Below are 22,779 nucleotides of genomic sequence, written 5' to 3'. Positions count from 1 at the left end.
AATATACGAATTATTTAACTAATTATTAACAAACAAATTATTTTTTATATTTAACTAGATATATTTAATTAAAATTATTTATTTATTTCTCGTTGATCCAATAATATTCAGATCGTTTTAAATATTTATTTTTTTTTACTTTTTTCTTTGTCTTGTTAACCAGTTAATTATTTATTGATTTTTCAATGATTTTTTTTGTCTTTAAAGCTGCATTATTTGCTCTTGAAATTTATGCTTTAAATTGTAGTTTATTTATTTATAATATTGTGCAAATAACTCGTATTTAGTTATGCGTTTCATTTTTTTTTTTTATGAATAAATTTCTTTTCGTGGGAGAAAAACATAGTTACGTCATTTATACAAGATTATATTTTTTATTTAATTTAATTTTTTAAAATTTAACTGATTTTTTTTTTTTATAAACAATGGACATTATCTTTTCTTTATAATTATGATATTATTAATTAATTTTTAGCGATTTAAATATTATTTTTTTAATTTCCGTATGTTAAATTTATTATTTTATTTTTTTTTACTGACCCTTGGCAGTTGCTTGTTAATTATTCACTTTAATTACTCTTTCTAAATTTAATTTATATTTTAGCAATTTGACATAATTTTTTGTTCTAAAATTTTAATTCTCACATGAGATTGAAAATAAAAAAGATTATTGGAGTTATATTTAATTTATCTGAATGTTAATAACAATTTATTTATTAATTGTTTTAAACTTATAATTAACGGCAGTATCGTTCACGGAGAAAGTACGTTTTATTTGTTTATTTAATTTTCATTTTTAAATTTCATTTTTATCTCCAACTTTTTATTAAATTTAGAAATGAATTTATTAATAAATAATATACAAATAATAAAAAAATCATATTAATTTTTTATTTATTAATTAACCAAAAAAAATAAAAAAAACAATTAATGATTAACTATTGAATTCTAATTTTTTTTTTTTTTGTTTTCACATACTCTCCCCATTTTCGTTACTACCGATTTAATCAAAATTTTAATTGCATTATATTTCAAAGCATTTAATAAATCCATTTTTAATAATTTAATTCTTTTTTTTTACTTTTCTATACATTATTTTATTTATTTCATCAATCAGAGATCGAGGAAAAATATTAAAACACTTTTTTTATTTCAAATCTCATTCTGATATCAAATTTTCTACGGGGAAGTTTTTTTTTTCTCTAAAGCAACTTTAATATTTTTTCACGTCTCTACATCCCCCATTATTATCATTTTTAAATTTTTGAAAATTTACACTCTTAAAGCCAACTGTTAATCACATATTTATTTATTTATTTAATTTTTTTTTTTTTCATTTCGATCATATATACAATATACTCATCTAGGAATAATTAAATGTGAAAATGACGTGGATTTAATATTATCATTATTATTATTATTTATTTATTTATTATTATTATTATTATTATTTTGGTAGTGATATTTATTGTTTATTAAATTTATGATTGTGTATTTTTCGTTTGAGTATTTGAGTATTTTCCTACAGAATTTTGTGGAGAAAAGTTTTTAAAAATTTGATTTTATGAAAATACTCGTTAAAAATTTATACTTTTTTTTTTTTTTGACATGACTGTGTTGTATTGAGTGTATTTAATTTATTTAATTATTTTTTATCGACATGAAAATGTTAATTAATATTGCTTCTATTGATCGACTACGCGATTGGAGTATTAAATGAATTAATTATCGAAAAATAAAAGTCAAAATGACTTGTTTTAATTGTGAAATAATTTTTCGAATTAAAAAAAATTTTCAATTTATTAATTATAATTATTTTTTTTCAAGTTGCAATGAAGGCATTAATGACAGGATAATTTTGTGAATTTAAAATTTAAAATAATAATTTTAAAAAAGATCTTTTTTTTTTTATTTTTTTTTATTTTTGATTAATGTTGGTGAGTTTTTTTTTTTTTTATTGCAAATTCATAATGTAATGTACAATTGTAAATTGTTTTGTGAAATGAATTTGACAAAAGTATATGTTTTTTTTTCACTCAATGTCTGATTAATAATTTACAATAATTTATTATTTTTTTAAGTCATATTTTTTGAGCTCCTAAGCTTAAATTAATGAACATTTGTTTTTTAAATTTTTTTTAAATTATTCAAATTTAATATTATTACATTTGAATGTCTTGTTACTGGCAAGTTAAAGCGCATTGCTTATATTTTCAATTTTTTTTATTTTTAAATTATATATTCATTAGCTACTCGCTGCTCGAACATTTATTTTAACTATCTAATTTATTCATTTACGCGCACATTCCAAAAAAAAAACACCAAAAAAAATTAAATTACTTTTTCCATATTATTCGCGATAATTTAATAAATAAAAATAAGCGAAAGAAAGAATAAAAATTGATTTAAATTTACATGTCTATGAGGCATTGTTTATTATTAAATTAATTAATTTATTATTATTATTTAAACATGGGCATAATAAATAAAATTAATTTAATACACATCTAATTGTTTATTAAAGCGCACCGCGCCAATGACGAGAGCACCTTTTTATTTATTCGTTAATTTAATTATTTATTACTATTATTAATTATTATTATTATTATTTTATGTAAATTACAGATAATAATAATAATAACATAGAAAAATAGCGAGCGTGTTGAATTAATTAGTACGGACATTCTCAATTGTCGATACGGATCTCATTGTCCTTCACAAGTGCCTTTTATTATTTCATGGCATTTTTTAAAAATTATTTATATTTATATTTTAATAATTAACAAACTAAATATTTGTCATTATTTTATTTTATCAATATAGGCATTAATTTTTTTTTCTTTTTAATTATTGTTATTTTTTTTATTATTGAGAATTTATCGAATCAACAGTGAGAAAGTCCGACTATTACAATTTTTTATTAGATATTATTATTACTATTATTTTACATAATTAAAGGCAGAAATAATTTTATCGCTTTTAAATTATTTGACTTGTTTTTTTTTATATATATATTATGTAAATTTTTTTATTTTTACAAATTAATAAAATTATATTACAATTTTGTGTAAGAAAAAAATTTGTAAATTATATATGCGTGATTGCGATAAGTGCATTAAAAAAAGACAAATTATTTTTCGAAATTATTTTTTTCTTTATGCCATAAAATTATTTGTCAAATGTGCCAAGCTATCTTACAATTTAAATTATTTTTCTATTTTTATTTCTTCTCTCTTACCAATATTGTATTTTTATTTCGAAACTTTTTTCCTAAACACAAACGAAATTATTTCGATTCGTTATATATTTTTCGTTTATTAAAATAAATTAATATCATTTTTTTTTTTTTATTTAATGACTGGCTGTGTGTACGTATTTTTATTTTCTATTTTTTTTTTCTATTTCAATGTGCGGTGCATTTTATTAAACATTTCACTGTGTATTTTTCTATATATTTTTTTGCAATATTGCTTCTGATGCGATCTGTCATTCACACTGTTAGAAAAAACTACAATGTAATAATAATAATAATAATTTAGCATAATTATTATACTTATGATTAATAGTGTATGTGTAATGTGTAATTGGAAATGATTGGGTGTTATATAATTATGTTACAATGATATTTAAAATAATAAATAAAAAAAAAAAAAAAAACAATAGAAAAACAATTTACTGATTTTTTTTTTTTTTTTTCTTTTTTAATTATTATTTTTTCAACAATTCTATACATCGTGGGCATTTTTTATTTGTGCGAGCCTGATAATTTATTGCAAAACATTATCTGTACATTTCGTTTTATAAATTTATGATTAATAATAATAATGATAATTTTATTAATAATAATAATTAATATTTTAAGTAAAAATAAAAAACATTTGACAGAGAACAAGGCATCATCATAGCTTTATTATTTATATATATATATTATTTATTTTTTTAATTATTTATCAGATGAAAAATAGTCAGCCAAGATGACAATGCTGGTGAATTTAGTGATGGTGTTATTATTTAATCAATTAATTAATATTTCTTTTTTTTAAATTATTTTGTGCCTCGTCAATAAGTTGATTTAATAATAGATAAAAATTATATATAATTTATTCACGTTTAACAAAATTAATTATCGATGATTTTAATTTTAATCACACTGCATTTATCGCGTATTTTTTTTAAAATTTTTTAATATTTTTCTTCAAACACCCACGCGTTCACATAATTATATATTTTATATTTAATTTTTTTTTTTTTTTTCTATTTCTCTTAATCGTTCAATTGGTTAACGAATTCATAATTGAGGGGAAGTGAATTCGTCGGCCAAGTTTCCGAAAAGAAAAAGGAAAAAAAAAAAAAAAAAATTAAATTAATTATTTTTTAAAAAAAATTAAGAATAAAAAAAAATAATAATTTCGAGTCTTTTTTTTTTTTTTTCTTTGTAGCGTTATAAACGCAATATGATAGTAATATAATTTCGATATATTAAAATGAGTGGGATATTTCGAAATTTAAAAGCAAGCGATATTTTTAAAAATATTTAAACAGTTTCTCCGAGGGAAAAGGGGAAGATTTATGGTAATTAATTATTATTAAGGACAAATCCATGATTTATGGATAAATAATAACTGAAACCGCACTGTCGAAGGCAAGCCTCAATTATAATAATTTAATTTAGTATTTTTAATGGACGAATCCTCAAAGTGTCTCTTTTTTTTATTTTTAATAATTATTTATGAATATTTTTCATTTATCCAAGTGTCTCCGAACGACATTGTTTTAATATTTAAATGCAGTCCATTTTTATAAACGAAAAAAATAAAAAAAAAAAAATAAAACAATTCACAACTCACAGTTGATTAACATAATTGATGATGATAATGTTTAACGAATAAATGTAAATGAAATAAATAATTAAATAGATAAATATGGCTGCAAAATATTATTGTTTATAATATTGTATTTAAAAATTTAATTTATTTATTTAAATACGTCGTTGGAGCATCAAGTTTTGATCAGACATCTGCTGTACGTGATGTAACACTTGGTGAACGACTATGTATAACAACACGATGTCCATTTTTAGTTATAAAACCATCACTTTCAACAAGTACAGCTGTTTGTCTAACTCTTGGATCCATATCTGGATCATCACTTTCTTCACTTGGTCCACCTAATCTTTGTTTTTTATGTTTACGCCAGGCATTTTGTATCAATCTTGCACAGTATTCCTCACGCTGACGCCATAGTGTAGATGAAACTGGCTCATAGCCAGCCTCACCAGGTCTAGGCGCAACTTCGGCCAGCTCTCCAGTTTCTTCAATTGGATTACCTTTTCTTGCGAAAAAGTCTTTTGTGAGGGCATCGAGGATATCCACGCAAAACATAAGGTCACCCTTACATATGGGGATATCCATCGACACGATCTTATATTTATTTGGTTTATGAATTTGTAATGGTGGTTCAAGAACATCCAAAAACTCGGAGAGCTGGTCATACCGTATATATTGAGTACCATCTGGATCAAATTGTTGCCATATTTCATAATACATATCATAATCATCATCAGTTAGACCTTCTTGTACATCTTCAGTTGCTTGTGAATAATTTTCTAATATAACAGCAATATACATGTTTATAACAATAAGAAAACTTATCACAAGATATGATAATAAAAATGCTATTCCAATTGTTGAATTTCCACAATTTCCAGGATAGCCAATTTCATTATTTGGTGCTTGACAATCTTCTTCATTAATTATACCATCAAGTACACCATCCCAACCAGCTGATGTTGACATCTTTAAATATTTAAAAAAATTATTATATTATCATGTTTATTTTGTTGTCATTTTCAACTTACCATAAATAATAAAATCATTGATTGTGGAAATGTTTGAAAATTATAAACATCATCTAGACCACTTTTATCCTTGACATGCATGAAAAATGACATTCCAAATATTGCAAAAATAAACATAACAAGAAACAGCAATAGGCATATGTTGAATAGAGCTGGCAGTGACATTGCAAGAGCAAATAATAATGTTCTTATGCCCTTTGCACCTTTAACTAGACGTAATACACGACCAACTTTTGCAACTCGCACAACACGAAGTAGTGTAGGTGAGACAAAATATTTTTCAATAATGTCACTCAGCACAAGACCTGTAATTATTATAAACAAATATTAATTAAATTCTCCTTAAATATATATTTTTAAAATACACACATACATTTACTCACGACAATTTTGTGTTATTAAAGCATATTGACGTGCAGGTAGGGTTTTTTATTTTTCGATTATTTAAGGGAGAGATTAATGCTCTGTTTGTATGTTTTTTAAAAATTTTCTATATAAAATTCTATAAACTATTTAAAATAATATTTGATGCAATTTTAAAAAAAGGTGTATTGTAAAATAAAAAAATATTTGTATTTGTTTTTCAAAAAAAAAACTGATGGGAATAACTAATAATTAAATTCTATAAATTATTTAAAACAAAGAAAAAAAAAAAAATTGATGCAAATTGAAAAATAGTTTAAATAATTTTCATATACTTTTTCTTTTTTTTTAAAAAAAAAGAAAATTATTTTGTACTTCTTACCCATATAGTTGGGCAAATTTATAATTTCTTTTTTTTTTTTTTTTTTATACTTACAAAAAGCACATTTAGGGAGGGACAATTATAATAAGCTCATTGATAAAAACATCAATGTAAGGCTACATAGCGTAATGACATCGATTTATCGTTGCGACTCAATTGAAACGTACATATCCTGTTTGCTTTTTTTTAATTTTACCTTTGTGTGTTAATTGTGTTATTTATAAATGTGTAAATGAAAAAGTACCACCACACTTAATATTAAAAATATATTTACAAAATAAAATAAAAAAAAAACGAAACTACTGTTTAATCGAGTCGAAAAAAAAATATTGTCAGTATATTTTGTATTTTTTTTTTTTTTTCTGTTATCAAAGCAAATAGGATATTATCACAGTAAATATTCTGATTCATTTCAATCGAGTCATACGAATTAATAAGTCATTGCGATACATTACCTAATATCGATAATATAACAACAACAAAATCGAATAGATTCCATGGCTCCTTGAAGTAATGATAACGTAATGCAAATATTTTCATTAAACATTCACTGCTGAATATCACAATGAATATCATATTAAGATAATCAAGTACATCACTAAATGTTTGTGATTGTTGATAATGATCAAGTGTCATTGTTAACATATTAAGACCAATAAACAACATAATTATCATATCGAACTTTTTATCTGTCACTATTTCAAACACAATTGCTTGAGGTCTCCACTGTAATAATAAAATTATAATTAATTAAAATTTAAAAAATTATAATTATAAATTTATTTTTATTTTTTATTATTTACCCTTGGACGAGGTATAGCTTTAAGTGGTTTTTTACTTCCCATTTTTTTCATAGCATTGTAATATTTTTTTTGATCTTCAGTCATAAACATTTCAAGTGAACCACCAGCTTTTTTCTTTTGTTCATTAAAATTATCAATAATTACTCCAATAAATAAATTAAGAGTAAAAAATGAACCAAATATTATGAAAAATACAAAGTATAAATACATGTAAATATTTGTTTCACGTATTGGTTGTTTATTCATCTGTAATAATTAATTATTTAATTTTTTATTTCCTTATTTTTATGATTATTTTAATTTTTAACTTACATCACGTGAATCAATGGCATCATTCATTATTTGTATCCAACCTTTGAATGTTGCAACTTGAAATAAACATAGATATGCTTTACCAACATGATCAAAATTCATTCTTGAATTTTCCCATGTATAATTTTCAGCTATACAAGCATTTTTATCTGGTATTATTTCATGGCTAATTGTTGTTTTATTTACATCAACACACTGTAATTATAAAAATAGTATTTTATTTATATAATGATTTATTATTATTTTGTATTATTAATGAATTACCTTGTAGTATTTTCCAGCAAATAATTGAACTCCCATTATGGCAAATATCAGCCAGAATATCAAACACACCAGTAACACATTGAAGATGGATGGAATTGCCTGGACCAATGCATTCACCACGACCTAAAAAAACAATTAATTAATATCAAAAATTTAAATAATCCATAAAACTAATTTTTGTAATTTTTTTTTTCTATTTTAAGCTCACACTATTTGATATATTTTTTTAAATTATAATTTGTGTCATTAGTGTTCATTTCATTGAGTGATTGAATTTATTCAACTATGTGAATTAAAAAAATTTTTAAAAATATATTTATCAATGACAATGTTGTGTATTTTTTGTTTATTAAAATTATTTTTTTATAAATTTATTTTGCTACTAGATTTACAGAAAGAGTATTCATGCAATTTATTCGCTTTTTTTAAAAATCAGTTAATGCAAAAGTTAACAAGCATGCAAGCTTTAAATAATGAAAAATAATAATTTTTATGGTTTTTTTTTTCAAGTGCATAATATGCTGCAAGTGTTATTTATTATTTGTTTATTTATTTATTTATTTAATCACTAAATTTTAGTGAAGAAAAAAAATAAATTCATAAAAATCACAAATAAAATAATGTGGTACAATAAAGGGTTACATTGAAAGCATGCAATAGATGATTAATTAAATTCTAAAATAAAAAAAATGAAAAAAAAAAAAAAAGAGTGTCTAGGGTATGGGTATGACTATGATTTTCCTAAACCCAATGTCTCAGTGACCTTACCAGTCTTAACCTTTGTTTTAATTTGAAAAAAAAAAAAAAATAAAAAAATATAAAATATTCTATCATTTCTAATTAAACTGTAAATTATCTTGAATTTATTTTTTTTTTTTAAATTAAGCAGCTAAATATTAATCTATCTGTAAAATTTAAAAAAAATTTAAAAAAAAAAAACTAAAATCACACTGACAATAAAATGTTAATATGTCTTGATGTGTATTGATAAAAAATTAAAAATTGATTATTAAAAAAAAAGAATAACAAGTATGTGATTTAAAATGAAAAAAAAAAATTTTTTTAAGGAAAAATATATCAAGTGGAAAATGGAGTGACAAGGTCAGCCGAGACGGAGGGCTACATACCCTCATCCCCTGCATTCTAGACATCGCCCTGAGTGGCCTTAGGGCCCTTAGGGTCCTCATTGTTTTGAAGGCTTGAATTCCCCCTGCGCCACATAGAGACGCAACGAAGTTTATGAGGGAAACCTGCGACCGACAAACGACATCGAAATATAACAATATAAATTCGATATTTATTTTTTTTTTTTTTTAAATAAACGAAACTATTTTATTTATCTACTTGTTTTTAGTATTTTTTTAAAAATTATAATTATTATTTATCACTGTTGCTGCGATCAAATTGTACTCGAAAAAAAAATAATAATAAAAAAAATATCTATAGGTTTAATAAAATAATAGATGGGAAAAATAGATAAAGAGATAGTTGGACCCCATTCTGTTGGCTTTGATGATGAAAAATAGACATTAGTACATTGAACAGGTTCAAGTAGAGTAGAATACGTACAACAACGTAACAGTGACAATCAGAAGACAATATACAATAATAACAATGCGTAGAAATATTTAATAATCAAGGTGTTTTTTTTTTTTTTTATATAATATTTAAACACACAAATCAGCTCCATCCTGAAACAGATGAAAAATCTTTGTATGATTTTTTATGATTAATATATTTAATAAATATATTTTGTTAAATTTTCATTTAAATATTTTAAGTTTATCATAAAAAATCATACAAGGGAAAGATTTATACATAAAAAGCATACTTTGCACAACAATTATTTGACCAAATTGGTTGAGAAAAGGCGTACGGCAATAGCAAGTACGACAAGTTGTTTTTTTTTTTTGTCATTTAAAATCGTCGAGACACATGAATATTTTATTGAATTATCATTGGATTCAAGGGTTTTAAGTATCTATCATATTATATGAATTTAAAAAAGACTTGAATTATTGATTAGAGTTTTAAAAATATTAAAAAAAAAAATAAAATAAATGGATTGATGAATGTTGTCGCTTGGGCCTAACTTACTCTCATGCCCTCCCATCGTGAAACAGCTCTCAAGGGTCTCAATGCCCTCAATGTTCTCATTGAACGAAATGCTGGTATGTCCGCAAGACCAATCCATATTGCCCCCATGTTGATCAGTGATAGCTATATATTTTTATCATCATATATTAATTACTCTTATTATTAATAAACAAAAAAAATTCATGAAAGAAATAAATATTAATAGGTGTTTTAATCATCCATGATTAAAAACAATTTGTTATCAACAGCTTCACCATGATGTCCTTAATAATAACTTGAATAAATATTCGTTATATAAAATTAAATAATTATTATTATAAATAATATTTTTTATTTATAATTTTTAATGAAATATAATATTTCTATCTTACCATGACAATGATGAAATCAAGCCAACACCATGCATTTGTAAAATATTTTTGAAATCCAAGTGCTAACCATTTAATTAACATTTCCAAAAAGAAAATAACAGTAAATATTCTGTCCATGTAGTATAGAATATCTTGAAGTATTGGTCTTGATTGTAAATGTACATCTTCTAAAGCCTAAATAAAACAAAAAAGAATATATAGTATAAATAAATTTAAATATTAATTTTGTATATATTACCAGTGCCATACTGCTGAGTAAAATTAATGTTATAACAGCTGTTTCAAAGTATTTATTTTCAATAAGTTGAAATGTTTTTAATCTTAAATTTCCCCATCCTTGCCAAAATGGTGCATCTTCATCACCAGTTAAAAATGGAAATCTTTTATAATAACTTTCTGGACAACAATCAGCTGGTGCATCTTCAGCAATTGGATCTTCATCAGCTTGTATTATAACATCACCATCTTCCATTTCTTCTTCATCTTCTTCATCTCCTTTATCACCTTCATCCTCAAGATCTTTTGATTAAATTAATTTAATTATTTTTCAAAATAAATTAACATTTGAGAAAAAAAAAAAATTATCGCTGTACCTTCTTGATCTAGGTCTTCTTTACTGGCATCTTTTTTTTCTTCACCATCTAAAGAATCCATACTTCCTTTGTGACTTTCATCTTTAAATCCTCGATTTTTATGACTTCCATATGATTTATTACTAAATAACAAAAAATAAATATTAATTTTAAATGAATTTCTTTAAACAATACAATATTTTATACCTTATTGTGTCGTCATCATGATTTAAATAATCTAATCTGTAGTCAATTGAATTACCAATGGCTTTTGTATTATTCATACTTAATCTTTCTCTTCTTAATTTATTTCTCAAATCACCTAAACAAAAATTAATAAATTAAATTAAGTAATATTATATTTTAAATAAGCTATTACCATGAATTGTAAATTCCATTCCATCACCAATTGCAACTTCCAGCTGATTATGCAATTCTTTAGCACTTTTTTTATCTCTGTATCCATCAAGTTCACCATCTGCAAGATCTCGATCACCATCACGATCAATTCCATCTGCACATTTATAAATAATTTCTAACCCATCTGGGTAAAAACAAGAAATATGATTTCTTTTTTTTTTTTTTTTATTTTTCATGAACGATAAATTATAAAGGACAATAATAATAATAAAATAATGATAATAAATAATAAATGATAATGAAAAAAAAAAATTAAATTAATTTGTTGTATTTGTTTTCTCGTATTATAAATTTAAAAAAATAAAAAATAATAATATCTGTCATTTTATATATAAATAGTTTAATTTATCATTGACTAATCAAACTCTTTGTCATCAATTTAATGACTGTCAAAATTTACTGGGTCAAAAACAAATTATTTAAAGAAAAAAAAAAAACAAAAAATAATATGTATTTTTTTTACATGCATTAACACTCAATTATTAGAAAAATAAAAATATTTTTTTTCCTAATTTCTTTGTTAAATTTTAAATACTAATAAAAATTATTATTATTTTGACATTGATATTGTGTTAATTAGCTTGCGTGATTATTTAAAAAATAAATCTAAAAATTATTCTGATTATTAAAACTGTCCTAGAGATGTAAAATAAATAAATAGTAATAATGATAAAAATAAATTTGTTTGAGTATATGTAATAATAATAAAGCAATATAAAAAAGGATAAAATTAAAAAAAAAAAATAAATAAATTATGATTAAATAAATTAAGGGTGGAGGATAATTAATGATAAAATGAAATACATTTCTATTACATCGGTCATATCCACTTCAAATCCAACTCACAAAAGCGACTAGCAGCTATCAAAAATTAATTTTTTTTTTTTTTGTTTAATAATATTATTTAATTATTAATTTATCATATATAATATGATAAAAATTATTTAATAATAATAATATAATCATCAGATATTTGACAATTGAGTTTGATTGAAAGAAGAAAAAAATAATAATATTAATTATTAATTATTATAAAATTTGTTTTTTTTTTTTTTTTTGTTAAAAAATTATTTTCATTTAATTTATATAGATAATATTTAATGAGAAAACAAATAAGAAAATAATAAAATGATTGACAAACTACAACAGCGCACACAGCAAGCGATCTGATTGGATATAAACCTTCTTTCCAACTGTTGGATGGTCCCTCACCTGGCGCCTGATCAGATATCTGGTTGGTCAATTTTGATTTCATCATTTTAAATATATCAGCAATATTTCTTTTTGTCCAAGCAATAAAACGATCAATCCTGTCAATAGCTTCTGTTATTTTATTTGTATCACTGTCAGCTGTTGGTGCCGATAAATTTGATGAACCAAAATTACTCAAAAGCAAAGCCAAGAAAAGATTGAGTACCTGTTTTTTTTTTTTTAAATTATTGTTATTATTAATTTATAATATATATGAATATTAATTGTTGTTAATTTAATACTTACAACTAAATTTCCAATGACAACAGTTGCCAAGAAAAATGGTATACATGATACATCACCAACTAGCATACAATCCCACATGGATTCAATCCATTCACCACATAATACACGAAATACAATCATAAATGAATGCATAAAATCAGTAAAATTCCATCTTGGTAAACCACCATCAGGAAAACGATCGACATTATCAGTATAATTTTTACCAAATAATTGCATTCCCATAACAGCAAATATAAATATAATAATGCAAAGTACAAATGTCAAGTTACCCAATGCACCAACTGTTCTACCCATTATTGAAATAAGTAAATTTAATGTTGGCCATGATTTAGCTAATTTAAATACTCGAAGCTGTATTAAAAATAAAAATATAATTAATTAATCATTAATAAAATTACATAATATTTTTTTGTATGTATATATTTACCAATCTAAATGAACGTAAAACTGATAGACCTTGTACACCTTCAAGACCAAGTTCTACAAGTGATAATGCAACAATAATAAAATCAAATATATTCCATCCAACTTGAAAATAGTATTTTGGACTCATTGCCATTAATTTAAGACCAGCTTCAATACCAAATGTTGCAGTAAAAAACTATAATAAAAAAAATTTGATATTAATAATAAATAATTTATAATATTTTGTTTGATTTTTTTTTTTTCTATATATAAACTTACGTAATTTCCAGATTTTAAAATTTTTTCCATATCCTTGTCCATGTCATGATGATCAAGTGCCATAAATAATGTATTTACGACAATACAAAGTGTTATAAATAATTCAACAAATGGATCAAATACAAGTATTGCAATCCATTCTTGTAATTTTAACCAAGCATAACAACAATCCCATACACATACAATATCAATACCACGTATAAATCCAGCAATTAATTTTTCCTTGAATGTTGGTCCTTCTTCATCGTCGTCTGTTGGAAAGTAATATATTGAAACTGTATATCATGTTAGTAATGTTTGTTAATCACCACTCTTTTTTGGGGAAAGAGTTTTTATTTTTAATTTGTGCTGTGCTTTTTATTTAAAATACGTGATTTTTTTTTTTATTTAAGTGATTTATGTTGGATGCTTGATATTATTTAAAAAATTTAAAAAATTAATTAATTTACATTTAACAATAATTACTACGACAATTTTACACATATTATTTCTTTTTTTTTTTTTCTTTTAATTTATTATAAAAATAAGCTTTAAATTATATTATGCAAAATTAAAGAAAAAAATAATTGTTATTTAATTTACAATTACAAATATACAATGACATTCATGCAGCTAAACAAACAATTAACATAAACAAAAACTCTATTTCCCCAAAAAAAAATAAGTCATTCAATCTATCTACTTTTATTTAATATATTATTTTATTAAACACTCACATTCTTTTATCAACAAAAATGTTATGATTATATTTTAATTATTACTCAACAAGAGTAAATTATTAAACGAAAAAAAAAATAAAATAAAATAATAATCCAGCAAGACAATATAAAATAAAAAAATTGATTCAATTTTTTTCATTGTTTTTTTTTAGACAAAAATATATTAGATTTTTTTTTTCATGTTAAATCTCACTCGCATAAACATAAATAGACATTAGACAATGTGGCATTTAATAACCGAAAAAAAAATTAAATAAAATATATATTCGATGAAATGATTATGTCAAAAAGATAGTGTAAGGTCATAAAAGAGATAAATATTTTATAAAAATAATAATTACCTCCTTGATCTGATCCTCTACTTTGCCGTCCAGCAGCTTGTTCAATAATATCATTCAACACCATAACATCTGTATTAAAAAAAAATAATCATTATATTATTTATAAAATCAATTAAAATAGCTATTAAAAAATAGATTTGACCTTTCATATCGACAACAGCATGTTGTTGTGATGGTTCAATAAATGGATTATCTTGTTGTTTATTTTTACCCAATGGATCTTCCATTTCAAGTTCCTACAATAGTTTGAATGACATGTATTATAATTAAACTAAAAAATAAATTATTTATTTATTAAATAAATATTAAAATTAATAATTAAATATTACATGATGATGTTGTTTTGGTTGTGTTGTAATCATTTCTGGTTGATGACCATTAACAGATGGTCTTGCTGATCTTATTCTTAATCTACTTTCTTTAGTCATTGGTCTACTACCATTACCAATACCACTTAATAAATCAACATGTGATGTATATGATAATCTTGATGCATGTGATGTATATGATGAATGTCTTGATCCAAGATTTGCATAATATACTGGCATAACAATTGTACCATTATCTTCAGACATTGGTGTTACAGCATTTGAATCATCAGCATATGGTAAATGTTCTTGTGCATCAAGATACGTTGATAATACCAATGGTTTTCTATCACCACCAGATTGTCCAACAAATCTACTTCGAGGATTTCTTATTGTAAATTGATGACTTCCACGACTACCTCTTCGTAAATTGAATGGTGAACCAGGTAAACTAAGACTTGCCTGTAAATTATATATTTTACAATTAAATTATATATTAATTTATAAATTTAATAATTGCTTTATATTTTTTAAACTATTTAATTAATAATTTTGTGTTTTCTTTTTTTTTTAACAGAAGAAATTTGCCGTGATTTGTTGATAAATTCCAGCATTGTCATCTTGATGTAGATTCACTAAATTCCAAACTGGAATTAATTTTTTTTTTTTATTCCCTCAACCTTCTTTTCTTAGAATTATTATTTTTAAACGCGTTAATTTTTTTCTTTCAAAACTACTTTATTTTAATTAATCAATTTGTTTTTTTTTTTTTAAATTTTTTTGTCCTATTATAGAGGGTACGTACAGTTGAGGCCGACAAGCCATCACGGACCTTCCTCAGACCTTCCCGGTAGACATTAGTTAACTGGATGTTAGTCGTTCCCGAGACCTTTAGAAAAAAAAATAAAAAAAAAAAAAAAATAACAAATGATAATAATAGTAATAATCTCCTATCCAACAAAAAATTTGATTTTAATATATTTAACTTGCTTTACATCAATAGAGAAGGCACGACTTGCAAAAAAAGCACAATTATTACTTAAATTTTTTTTTTTGTTTCAATAATTACCTAAATACTATTTATAATTTTTTTTTTTTTTTAAATAGATTTTTTTCAAATTTAGAAATACATTATTTGTTAGCTTTTAAAGATACCTAGATGTTTTAATAGATTTTATTTTTTCTAACTAAATCATTCACTGATCGATATTTAAATTATTTTTCAAATATTAGTTTAATAATAACAGTTATAATTTAAATGATATATAATTATTATTTTAATAATATGCAAATACAATTTACCGATTCATGCATAATATAATAATAATAATTTTTTTATATAAACACGAATTTTAAATTCTACAATTAACATACAAAATGCATCGTCAATCTGTATATAATGATGTTATTTATTCATCATTTTATTTTTTGATAATAGTAAAAGAAAATATGTTTTTTAAATCTTGGTAATTTAATTTTTTTTTTGTTGTTTATTAATTTTTAATTGATCTTGTAATTGTTGTACCTGTAAAAATACTAATTTTTTTTCTTTTTAAATGTATGTTGATGAAAATATTGTCTTGATAATAGTTGGATTAGCTCATGCAGCAGTCAAATTTTTTTATGCAAACATTTAATTAGCGCTAAATAAAATTATCATGCAGTATTTTTAAATAAATATTATGAAAATATCATAAAACCATAATATTTGTTTTTTCTAAAAAAATTTATGCCTGTCATTTAAGATTGTATATAAAAAAAATATAAAAATGTTACTTTTATCTGTAATTTTTATGAAAAAATTTATCTAAAATTTAACCAGGTATTGACAAAAAAAAAAAAAATTTCAAAGTTAAAATCTGTTTTTTAAAATAAAACAGTTGTTACCAAAATTTTAGTGATAAAATTTAACGATTTGTATTTTTAAAAATAAAAAAAAAAATCAACTAATAAAATCTTCAAACAAAATTACAAAAAATCTTTATGTGTAAAATAATAAATTTGTTATGAAGCATTTTTTAGAAAAAAAAAAAACACAGATTAAATTGACTAAATTTAAAAAACTTTTTATATATTCATAAAAATTTAATTATATTTAGTCATTTTAATTTATTAATACATATAGTAATAAAAAAAATTTAGATAAACTTACAGCGCTAACTTTTCGAACTTTATTAGCAGCATTAGTATGATTATTATTAATTTGTCTGAGTCTATATTCACCAATAGACTCAACTGATCTAATACTCATACGTTCTTTATTATTATCATCATTTCCTTTTTCTTGTCCAACAAATAATTCATAACTATGGCAAGAGAAATCGGAAGGCGACTTGACGATCGCATCACTTGCTGCAGCGGCAGCCGCAGCTTCACGCGCAGCAGCCTGCGCCGCGAGTTTATTCTCTTTCGCCAATGCCGCCTCCTCGGCTTCCTAAAAAAATTAAAACAAACAAAAAATCAAACAATTAATATTATAAATATAAATTTAATTAATGAATACAGCAACTTGATACTTACTCTTATTGCCTCTTCCTCAGCAGCTTCTTCTTCTTCAGCTTTTTTTTGCAATTCATCATATGACATTGCAACAATAGCAAGAATCAAATTAACTAAATAAAATGAACCAAGAAATATAATTACAATGAAAAATAACATATGCCATGGACCAGCTGATCTCAATACAAGTTGATATAAATTTTCCCAATAATCTTGTGTCATCAAACGAAATGCTGACAATAATGCCCAACCAAATGTATCAAAACTAGTATAACCATAATTTGGATTTGGACCAAAACCTTGTAGACATATGTAACCAGGTTCACATGTACTATTAAACATAAAATAATATATATATATTTACAAATTAATTATGACAATATTTAATAATATTTTATAATATTTACCCAGCACCTGATGAATTACCACAAAGTGGCATATTTCCACCATCATCAACGTACCAATTTGCTATAAATTATAAAATAGTTAAACAATAATAAATATATATTTAAAAAAATTAAATAAACTCACTTTCATTTTTACAAAATCTGTCCCAATTTTCATCAGTTAAATTACCCCATGATCCATCTTCGGGAAAATTTTTAATACATTTTTGTGTTAATACACCCATATAAATTTGTAATCCCATCAGTGCAAATACAGACAAGGAAAACATTGTTAAAATTATCACATCACGTAGATTTTTAACTGATTCTATCACAGCTCCAACAATTGTTTTCAGACCTAAATAATTATATATTTTAAAATTTAAAAATATTTCAATAACAATAAAATTCAATTACTGTTGAAAATAATTAATATTATATAAAAAATTTTAACAAGCAATATTTATAATAGTTAAATAACAATGCTATATTAATAATTCTATTTGCTAATTTTCTATCTAATCATACCTGGTACAATAGCGACAGTCTTCAAGGCTCGAAGGACTCGAAATGTCCTCAGAGCAGCAAGGTTGCCTAGATCTATTCCCATCGTCACATAACTGCAATACACCCGAACATATCACACAAATTACACTTATACAAAATAATAATAACAATTTAACAATAATAATTATAAACATAATTATAAATAAATTTAAATATAATATTAATTTAATTATATGATAAGAGACACAGTATCAACAGTATTATCTTTTTTTTTTTTTTTGATTTTTTTATAATTTCTATTTTTAATAACTACAATTTTAAATCTACCGCGTTATTATTATTAATTAATTATATAATACTTATTTTTAATAATATTATTAATTTATTTTTTAAATTAAAAATTTATATCATGCATAAATATTTTAAATAAAAATAATAATTTAAATGTAAAATTGAGCTTTTAATTTTATTTTTAATTAAAAAAATTATTATTAATATCTAAATATATATTAACAATAAGGTTTTTATTTAAAAATAAATATCAACTAATTCTACAACAACAAAATGTTTATTTTTTTTTTAATTTTTTTTTTAACTATGATTAATTATTTATGTGTAAAAGATATTTATATAATATATTTTACAGTTATTAACTATTTTAACTTGGTCACTAAAGTTTTATACTAAAAAAAAAAAATTAAATAAGGTTTTGTCGATATTTAAACTATATGCCTATTAATAGTGAATAAAATATATAAATATAGGTTGTTTACTTTGTGGTAGGTAGAGACTGCCTAAGTTTCTTTACGACTGTCATATGCATCGAGAATAATGTATATATTTTTATATAAAAACACTTGTTTAATTATTAAAAAAAAAAATAATTATTTATCAATTTTTACTAGCTTTTTAATTGCTGTTCTTTTTTTATTTTTTTGCTTATTTATTTTTTCTTAAATTATATTACAATCTGATATTGGCTTATAATGGAAAATAAATTGAAAATTTAATCAATAATCGTGGAGCTTTTTTTTGTGCTTAATTATTTTCAAGAAAAAAAATATATTTTTAATTTAAAATTAAAATAAGGATTATTAATTTTAACTTTGACAATATTAATTAAAAAAAAAAAAAAAAAAAAACAAATGAATATTTTTATTCAACTACTCACGCTAAAGCTATAACTACGAAGTCGAGCCAATTCCATGCATCTCTAAGATAGGTAAAAGGCTGCAGAATGAAACCCCTCGCCATCACCTTAACGGCAGATTCAAATGTGTAGATGCCCGTAAATATGACTCTGTAAAAATAATAAATATTAAATTAACTGTACAACATCAATTTAACTAATTTTAACAACACATTTAATATTATAATTTAAAAATCAATTAATTTCCTTTTCAACAATAATCATCATCCCCAAATCCAACAAAATCTAAACTATATACTTATATTTATAAATTAATTCTATAATAATTAATTTGTTAATATATAAATTTTTCGTTTCATTATAAAACCAACTTACCAAATTTACCTAAGAAATACTTAATTTTAGCTTTTTTACAATATCCCATAAATTAAAAAAAAAAAATGAAATAAAATCTAAATAAACTATAATAAAAACATTAAATAAATCTAAATGATAAAATTATTAAAAATAAATCACATCAATTATATTAAATAATAAAATATGAGCTAAATATTATTTCATTATATGAAAAAAAAAAAAAAATTGAAAACGTACTCGGTGGACTCAATGGTGGGTGTACCAGGCATAATCATGAGTATGCAATTAGTCAAAATAGTTGTGATGATGAAGAGTGAAAATAGTGGATGGACCAGTATATATATTGCCACTCGTCGTAATGGATTAAATGGATCAAGCATCCATAACGCATCCGTTGCCGAGAATCTGAATATGTCCTTCCCTTTACTGATGACCACGAATGTCTAAAATTAATATTTCACATTAATATTTTAATCAATAAGATTATAATCAAATTAATATTACATAATAAATTAAATTAAATTAATTAAATTTACTCTTTGATTGTGATAGAAACTGTCAATATCTTCAAGAGGTGTTGAAGCCAATTCAGGTGGAAATTCGTTGTGCAATCGGACTGGAATTGGTGCTCCTTGTTCAAACATTGGATCTGGCTGTGGACCCTCATCTTCATCATCATCATCATAACGTGGCTGTGAATATATTTTTAATTATTAACAAAAAAAATTCAACTAAAAATATAACAAATTTTTTTTACAAATCATTTCTCACAAATTAAAAAATATATAATATATTTATTTTTTTCTAAATTTAAAATCAATTGTACTTTTTTTATCATTTGTGAGATTTGATAGTGATTTATCAATAGTATCATTTAATTTAATGCAAATATGAAATTATCATCAATATATACTTTGCATGCTTTGTAAAATAATAAATAAAAAAAATTCCAAAATAATAATTAACTTCACATTTGCATTGTCATATATTGATCTAGTATTTATATTTGTACCTAAAATATACAAACATTCATGTATGATTAATAAATCATCAGTTTAACTGATAGCTTGATCAGTAAATTTCCTGGTATTTTAATTAAATATACCAACATTTTGTTATATTTTTAATAAAGCTGCACTGAAAAGTACTTGTGTATTTGTGATGATGATGATGCAAGTGAATATTATTAATTAGCTTTTTTAATTAATAATATTTATATTTGCCGATTAAAATAATATATATAAATAAATTTTTTTATTATATTTGTGTGTTTGTTTTTTTAGTGTGGATATATTTGCACGTGCATGGCCAATCACTAAAATAACTTAAATTATCATTTTCATTATTAATTTTAACATAATATATCAGTGTTAATTATAATTATTTAATTTTTTTTCAAATGTGGTGGTATTTTACTATATACAAGACAAACTATTTAAGCAATTCATTATTTTTTTTTTTTTATTATTAAAGCATCTTGTGGAATAACACTGCACGCAGGTGATAACAACTCTTTTAAAAATATTTCTAAATACTCTTTTAATAAATATAAAGAGAATGAAAAATATTTTAAAAACAGTGTCAATAAAAGCTGAAGCATTTGTTAGTAAAAAAAAATAAATAAAATAATTTTCAAGTTTGTTTATGTGTGCATGTTTGTATTATTTAAATATTTATTTATTTTTTTTAAATTGATTTGTTTTTGTGTGCTGTGTGTAATTTTTTTTTTTTTCTAAATAACTAAACAAGCTCTATTTATAATTATTTATGCTAATATGATTTTTCCGTTAATCTATTTTGCTAAAAAAAAAAATAATTGTCATTAATAAAATAATAAAAATTAATGCCGTGAATTAATAAAATTCAATTTAATAATAAATAAATAATAAATTTAAAATCATGTGAGTAACTCATATTACTTGGCATGATGCAACATCTTACTTCTTTTTTCTTTTTCTTCCGTCCATAAGGACCCTGTAATTGGACAATGGGGAAAAAAAGAGTTACACACATAAAGAGCATACATAGTTGAAAATAGATAAAAGTGATATGACATTATCTATTGATTTAAAAAAAAAAAAAAACAAATTTTATAAATAACTATTTAAATAAAAAAAAATAAAGAAAAAAGTTTTATTTTGTTTCTAAATAATTAATTATTTTTATGATAAAAGTTTTAAAAAAAAAAAATTATATGACAATATTATTAATAATTTTCTACAATAACAATATTACATTGATTTTTTCAATTCTATTTTTTTTATATAAATTCTACTTAAATTGATTGCAAGTTTAAAAAAACTAAAACGTGTTTTTTTTTTTTTTTTTGTTAATTTTAAAAACTAATTTTAGTAGAACAATTGTAATAGATTGAAAGTAGATTAGAAGATATATATTTATGTTTTATATATATATTAACAGGCACCAGCATAAATGACACTGCATACATAGAGCTTTTTGCACGCGATAATAATAATATATACTTTTATATACTTTTGAATAATAAAAAAACAAAAAAAAAAAAAAACGAAAAATAAAATATTTAAAGAATAAATATTAAAACACAAATACGACGAATATAGATAGTTGGATAGACAATAGATAGATCAATAGATAAACATATTTATCAATTTTGTTTTTTTTTTTTTTTTTTTTTTTTATAATAATAGTAATATATATAGAAATAACTCCATTGATGCTACAGCAAGTGTTACATTTCAAGCAAACACCCAACAGCAAAAAAAATCGATATACAACTCGATGTTAAAATTTTATTATTATAAATTTTAATTATTTATTAAATAATCAAGATATTTTGTTGTTTTTTTTTTTTTTTCATAATGTATTTACACAATTATCGTGCCACACTTTTTGTACTCGTATATATATG

General features: G+C 22.5%; 1 protein-coding gene across 14 annotated transcripts in view; it reads right to left on the bottom strand.

The window, feature by feature from the left end:
- Positions 1–222: 222 nt before the first annotated feature.
- The window catches only part of LOC122854363 (sodium channel protein para), a 30,266-nt gene continuing 7,709 nt past the window's right edge, over positions 223–22,779 (bottom strand). Inside the window, exons 3-31 of one of the 14 annotated variants that reach the window (XM_044154919.1) lie at positions 21,831–21,863; positions 20,426–20,581; positions 20,127–20,332; positions 19,554–19,682; positions 18,404–18,495; positions 18,021–18,233; positions 17,897–17,957; positions 17,511–17,820; positions 17,143–17,424; positions 15,796–15,879; positions 15,012–15,452; positions 14,825–14,918; positions 14,683–14,751; positions 13,623–13,897; positions 13,366–13,539; positions 12,939–13,289; positions 12,624–12,858; positions 11,401–11,535; positions 11,229–11,343; positions 11,043–11,164; positions 10,688–10,968; positions 10,450–10,623; positions 9,109–9,231; positions 7,982–8,104; positions 7,718–7,912; positions 7,406–7,651; positions 7,058–7,328; positions 5,858–6,162; positions 223–5,795 (exon numbers count right to left, since the gene is read on the bottom strand). In XM_044154919.1, coding sequence (XP_044010854.1) covers positions 5,010–5,795; positions 5,858–6,162; positions 7,058–7,328; positions 7,406–7,651; positions 7,718–7,912; positions 7,982–8,104; positions 9,109–9,231; positions 10,450–10,623; positions 10,688–10,968; positions 11,043–11,164; positions 11,229–11,343; positions 11,401–11,535; positions 12,624–12,858; positions 12,939–13,289; positions 13,366–13,539; positions 13,623–13,897; positions 14,683–14,751; positions 14,825–14,918; positions 15,012–15,452; positions 15,796–15,879; positions 17,143–17,424; positions 17,511–17,820; positions 17,897–17,957; positions 18,021–18,233; positions 18,404–18,495; positions 19,554–19,682; positions 20,127–20,332; positions 20,426–20,581; positions 21,831–21,863 — 6,081 coding nt within the window. In that variant the 3' untranslated portion in view covers positions 223–5,009. Of the gene's footprint in view, positions 5,796–5,857; positions 6,163–6,706; positions 7,329–7,405; positions 7,652–7,717; positions 7,913–7,981; positions 8,105–9,108; positions 9,232–10,078; positions 10,202–10,449; positions 10,624–10,687; positions 10,969–11,042; positions 11,165–11,228; positions 11,344–11,400; positions 11,566–12,623; positions 12,859–12,938; positions 13,290–13,365; positions 13,540–13,622; positions 13,898–14,682; positions 14,752–14,824; positions 14,919–15,011; positions 15,453–15,795; positions 15,880–17,142; positions 17,425–17,510; positions 17,821–17,896; positions 17,958–18,020; positions 18,234–18,403; positions 18,496–19,553; positions 19,683–20,126; positions 20,333–20,425; positions 20,582–21,830; positions 21,864–22,779 lie in introns of those variants that run through there. The other 13 variants (XM_044154923.1, XM_044154933.1, XM_044154920.1 and 10 more) reach the window with 13 other exon arrangements.

The sequence above is a fragment of the Aphidius gifuensis genome, linkage group LG4 (genome assembly GCF_014905175.1).
Source record: "Aphidius gifuensis isolate YNYX2018 linkage group LG4, ASM1490517v1, whole genome shotgun sequence".
Lineage (NCBI taxonomy): Eukaryota > Metazoa > Arthropoda > Insecta > Hymenoptera > Braconidae > Aphidius > Aphidius gifuensis.
The sequence above is the reverse complement of the archived record's forward strand: the minus strand, read 5'-3'. Positions and strand labels throughout refer to the sequence as shown.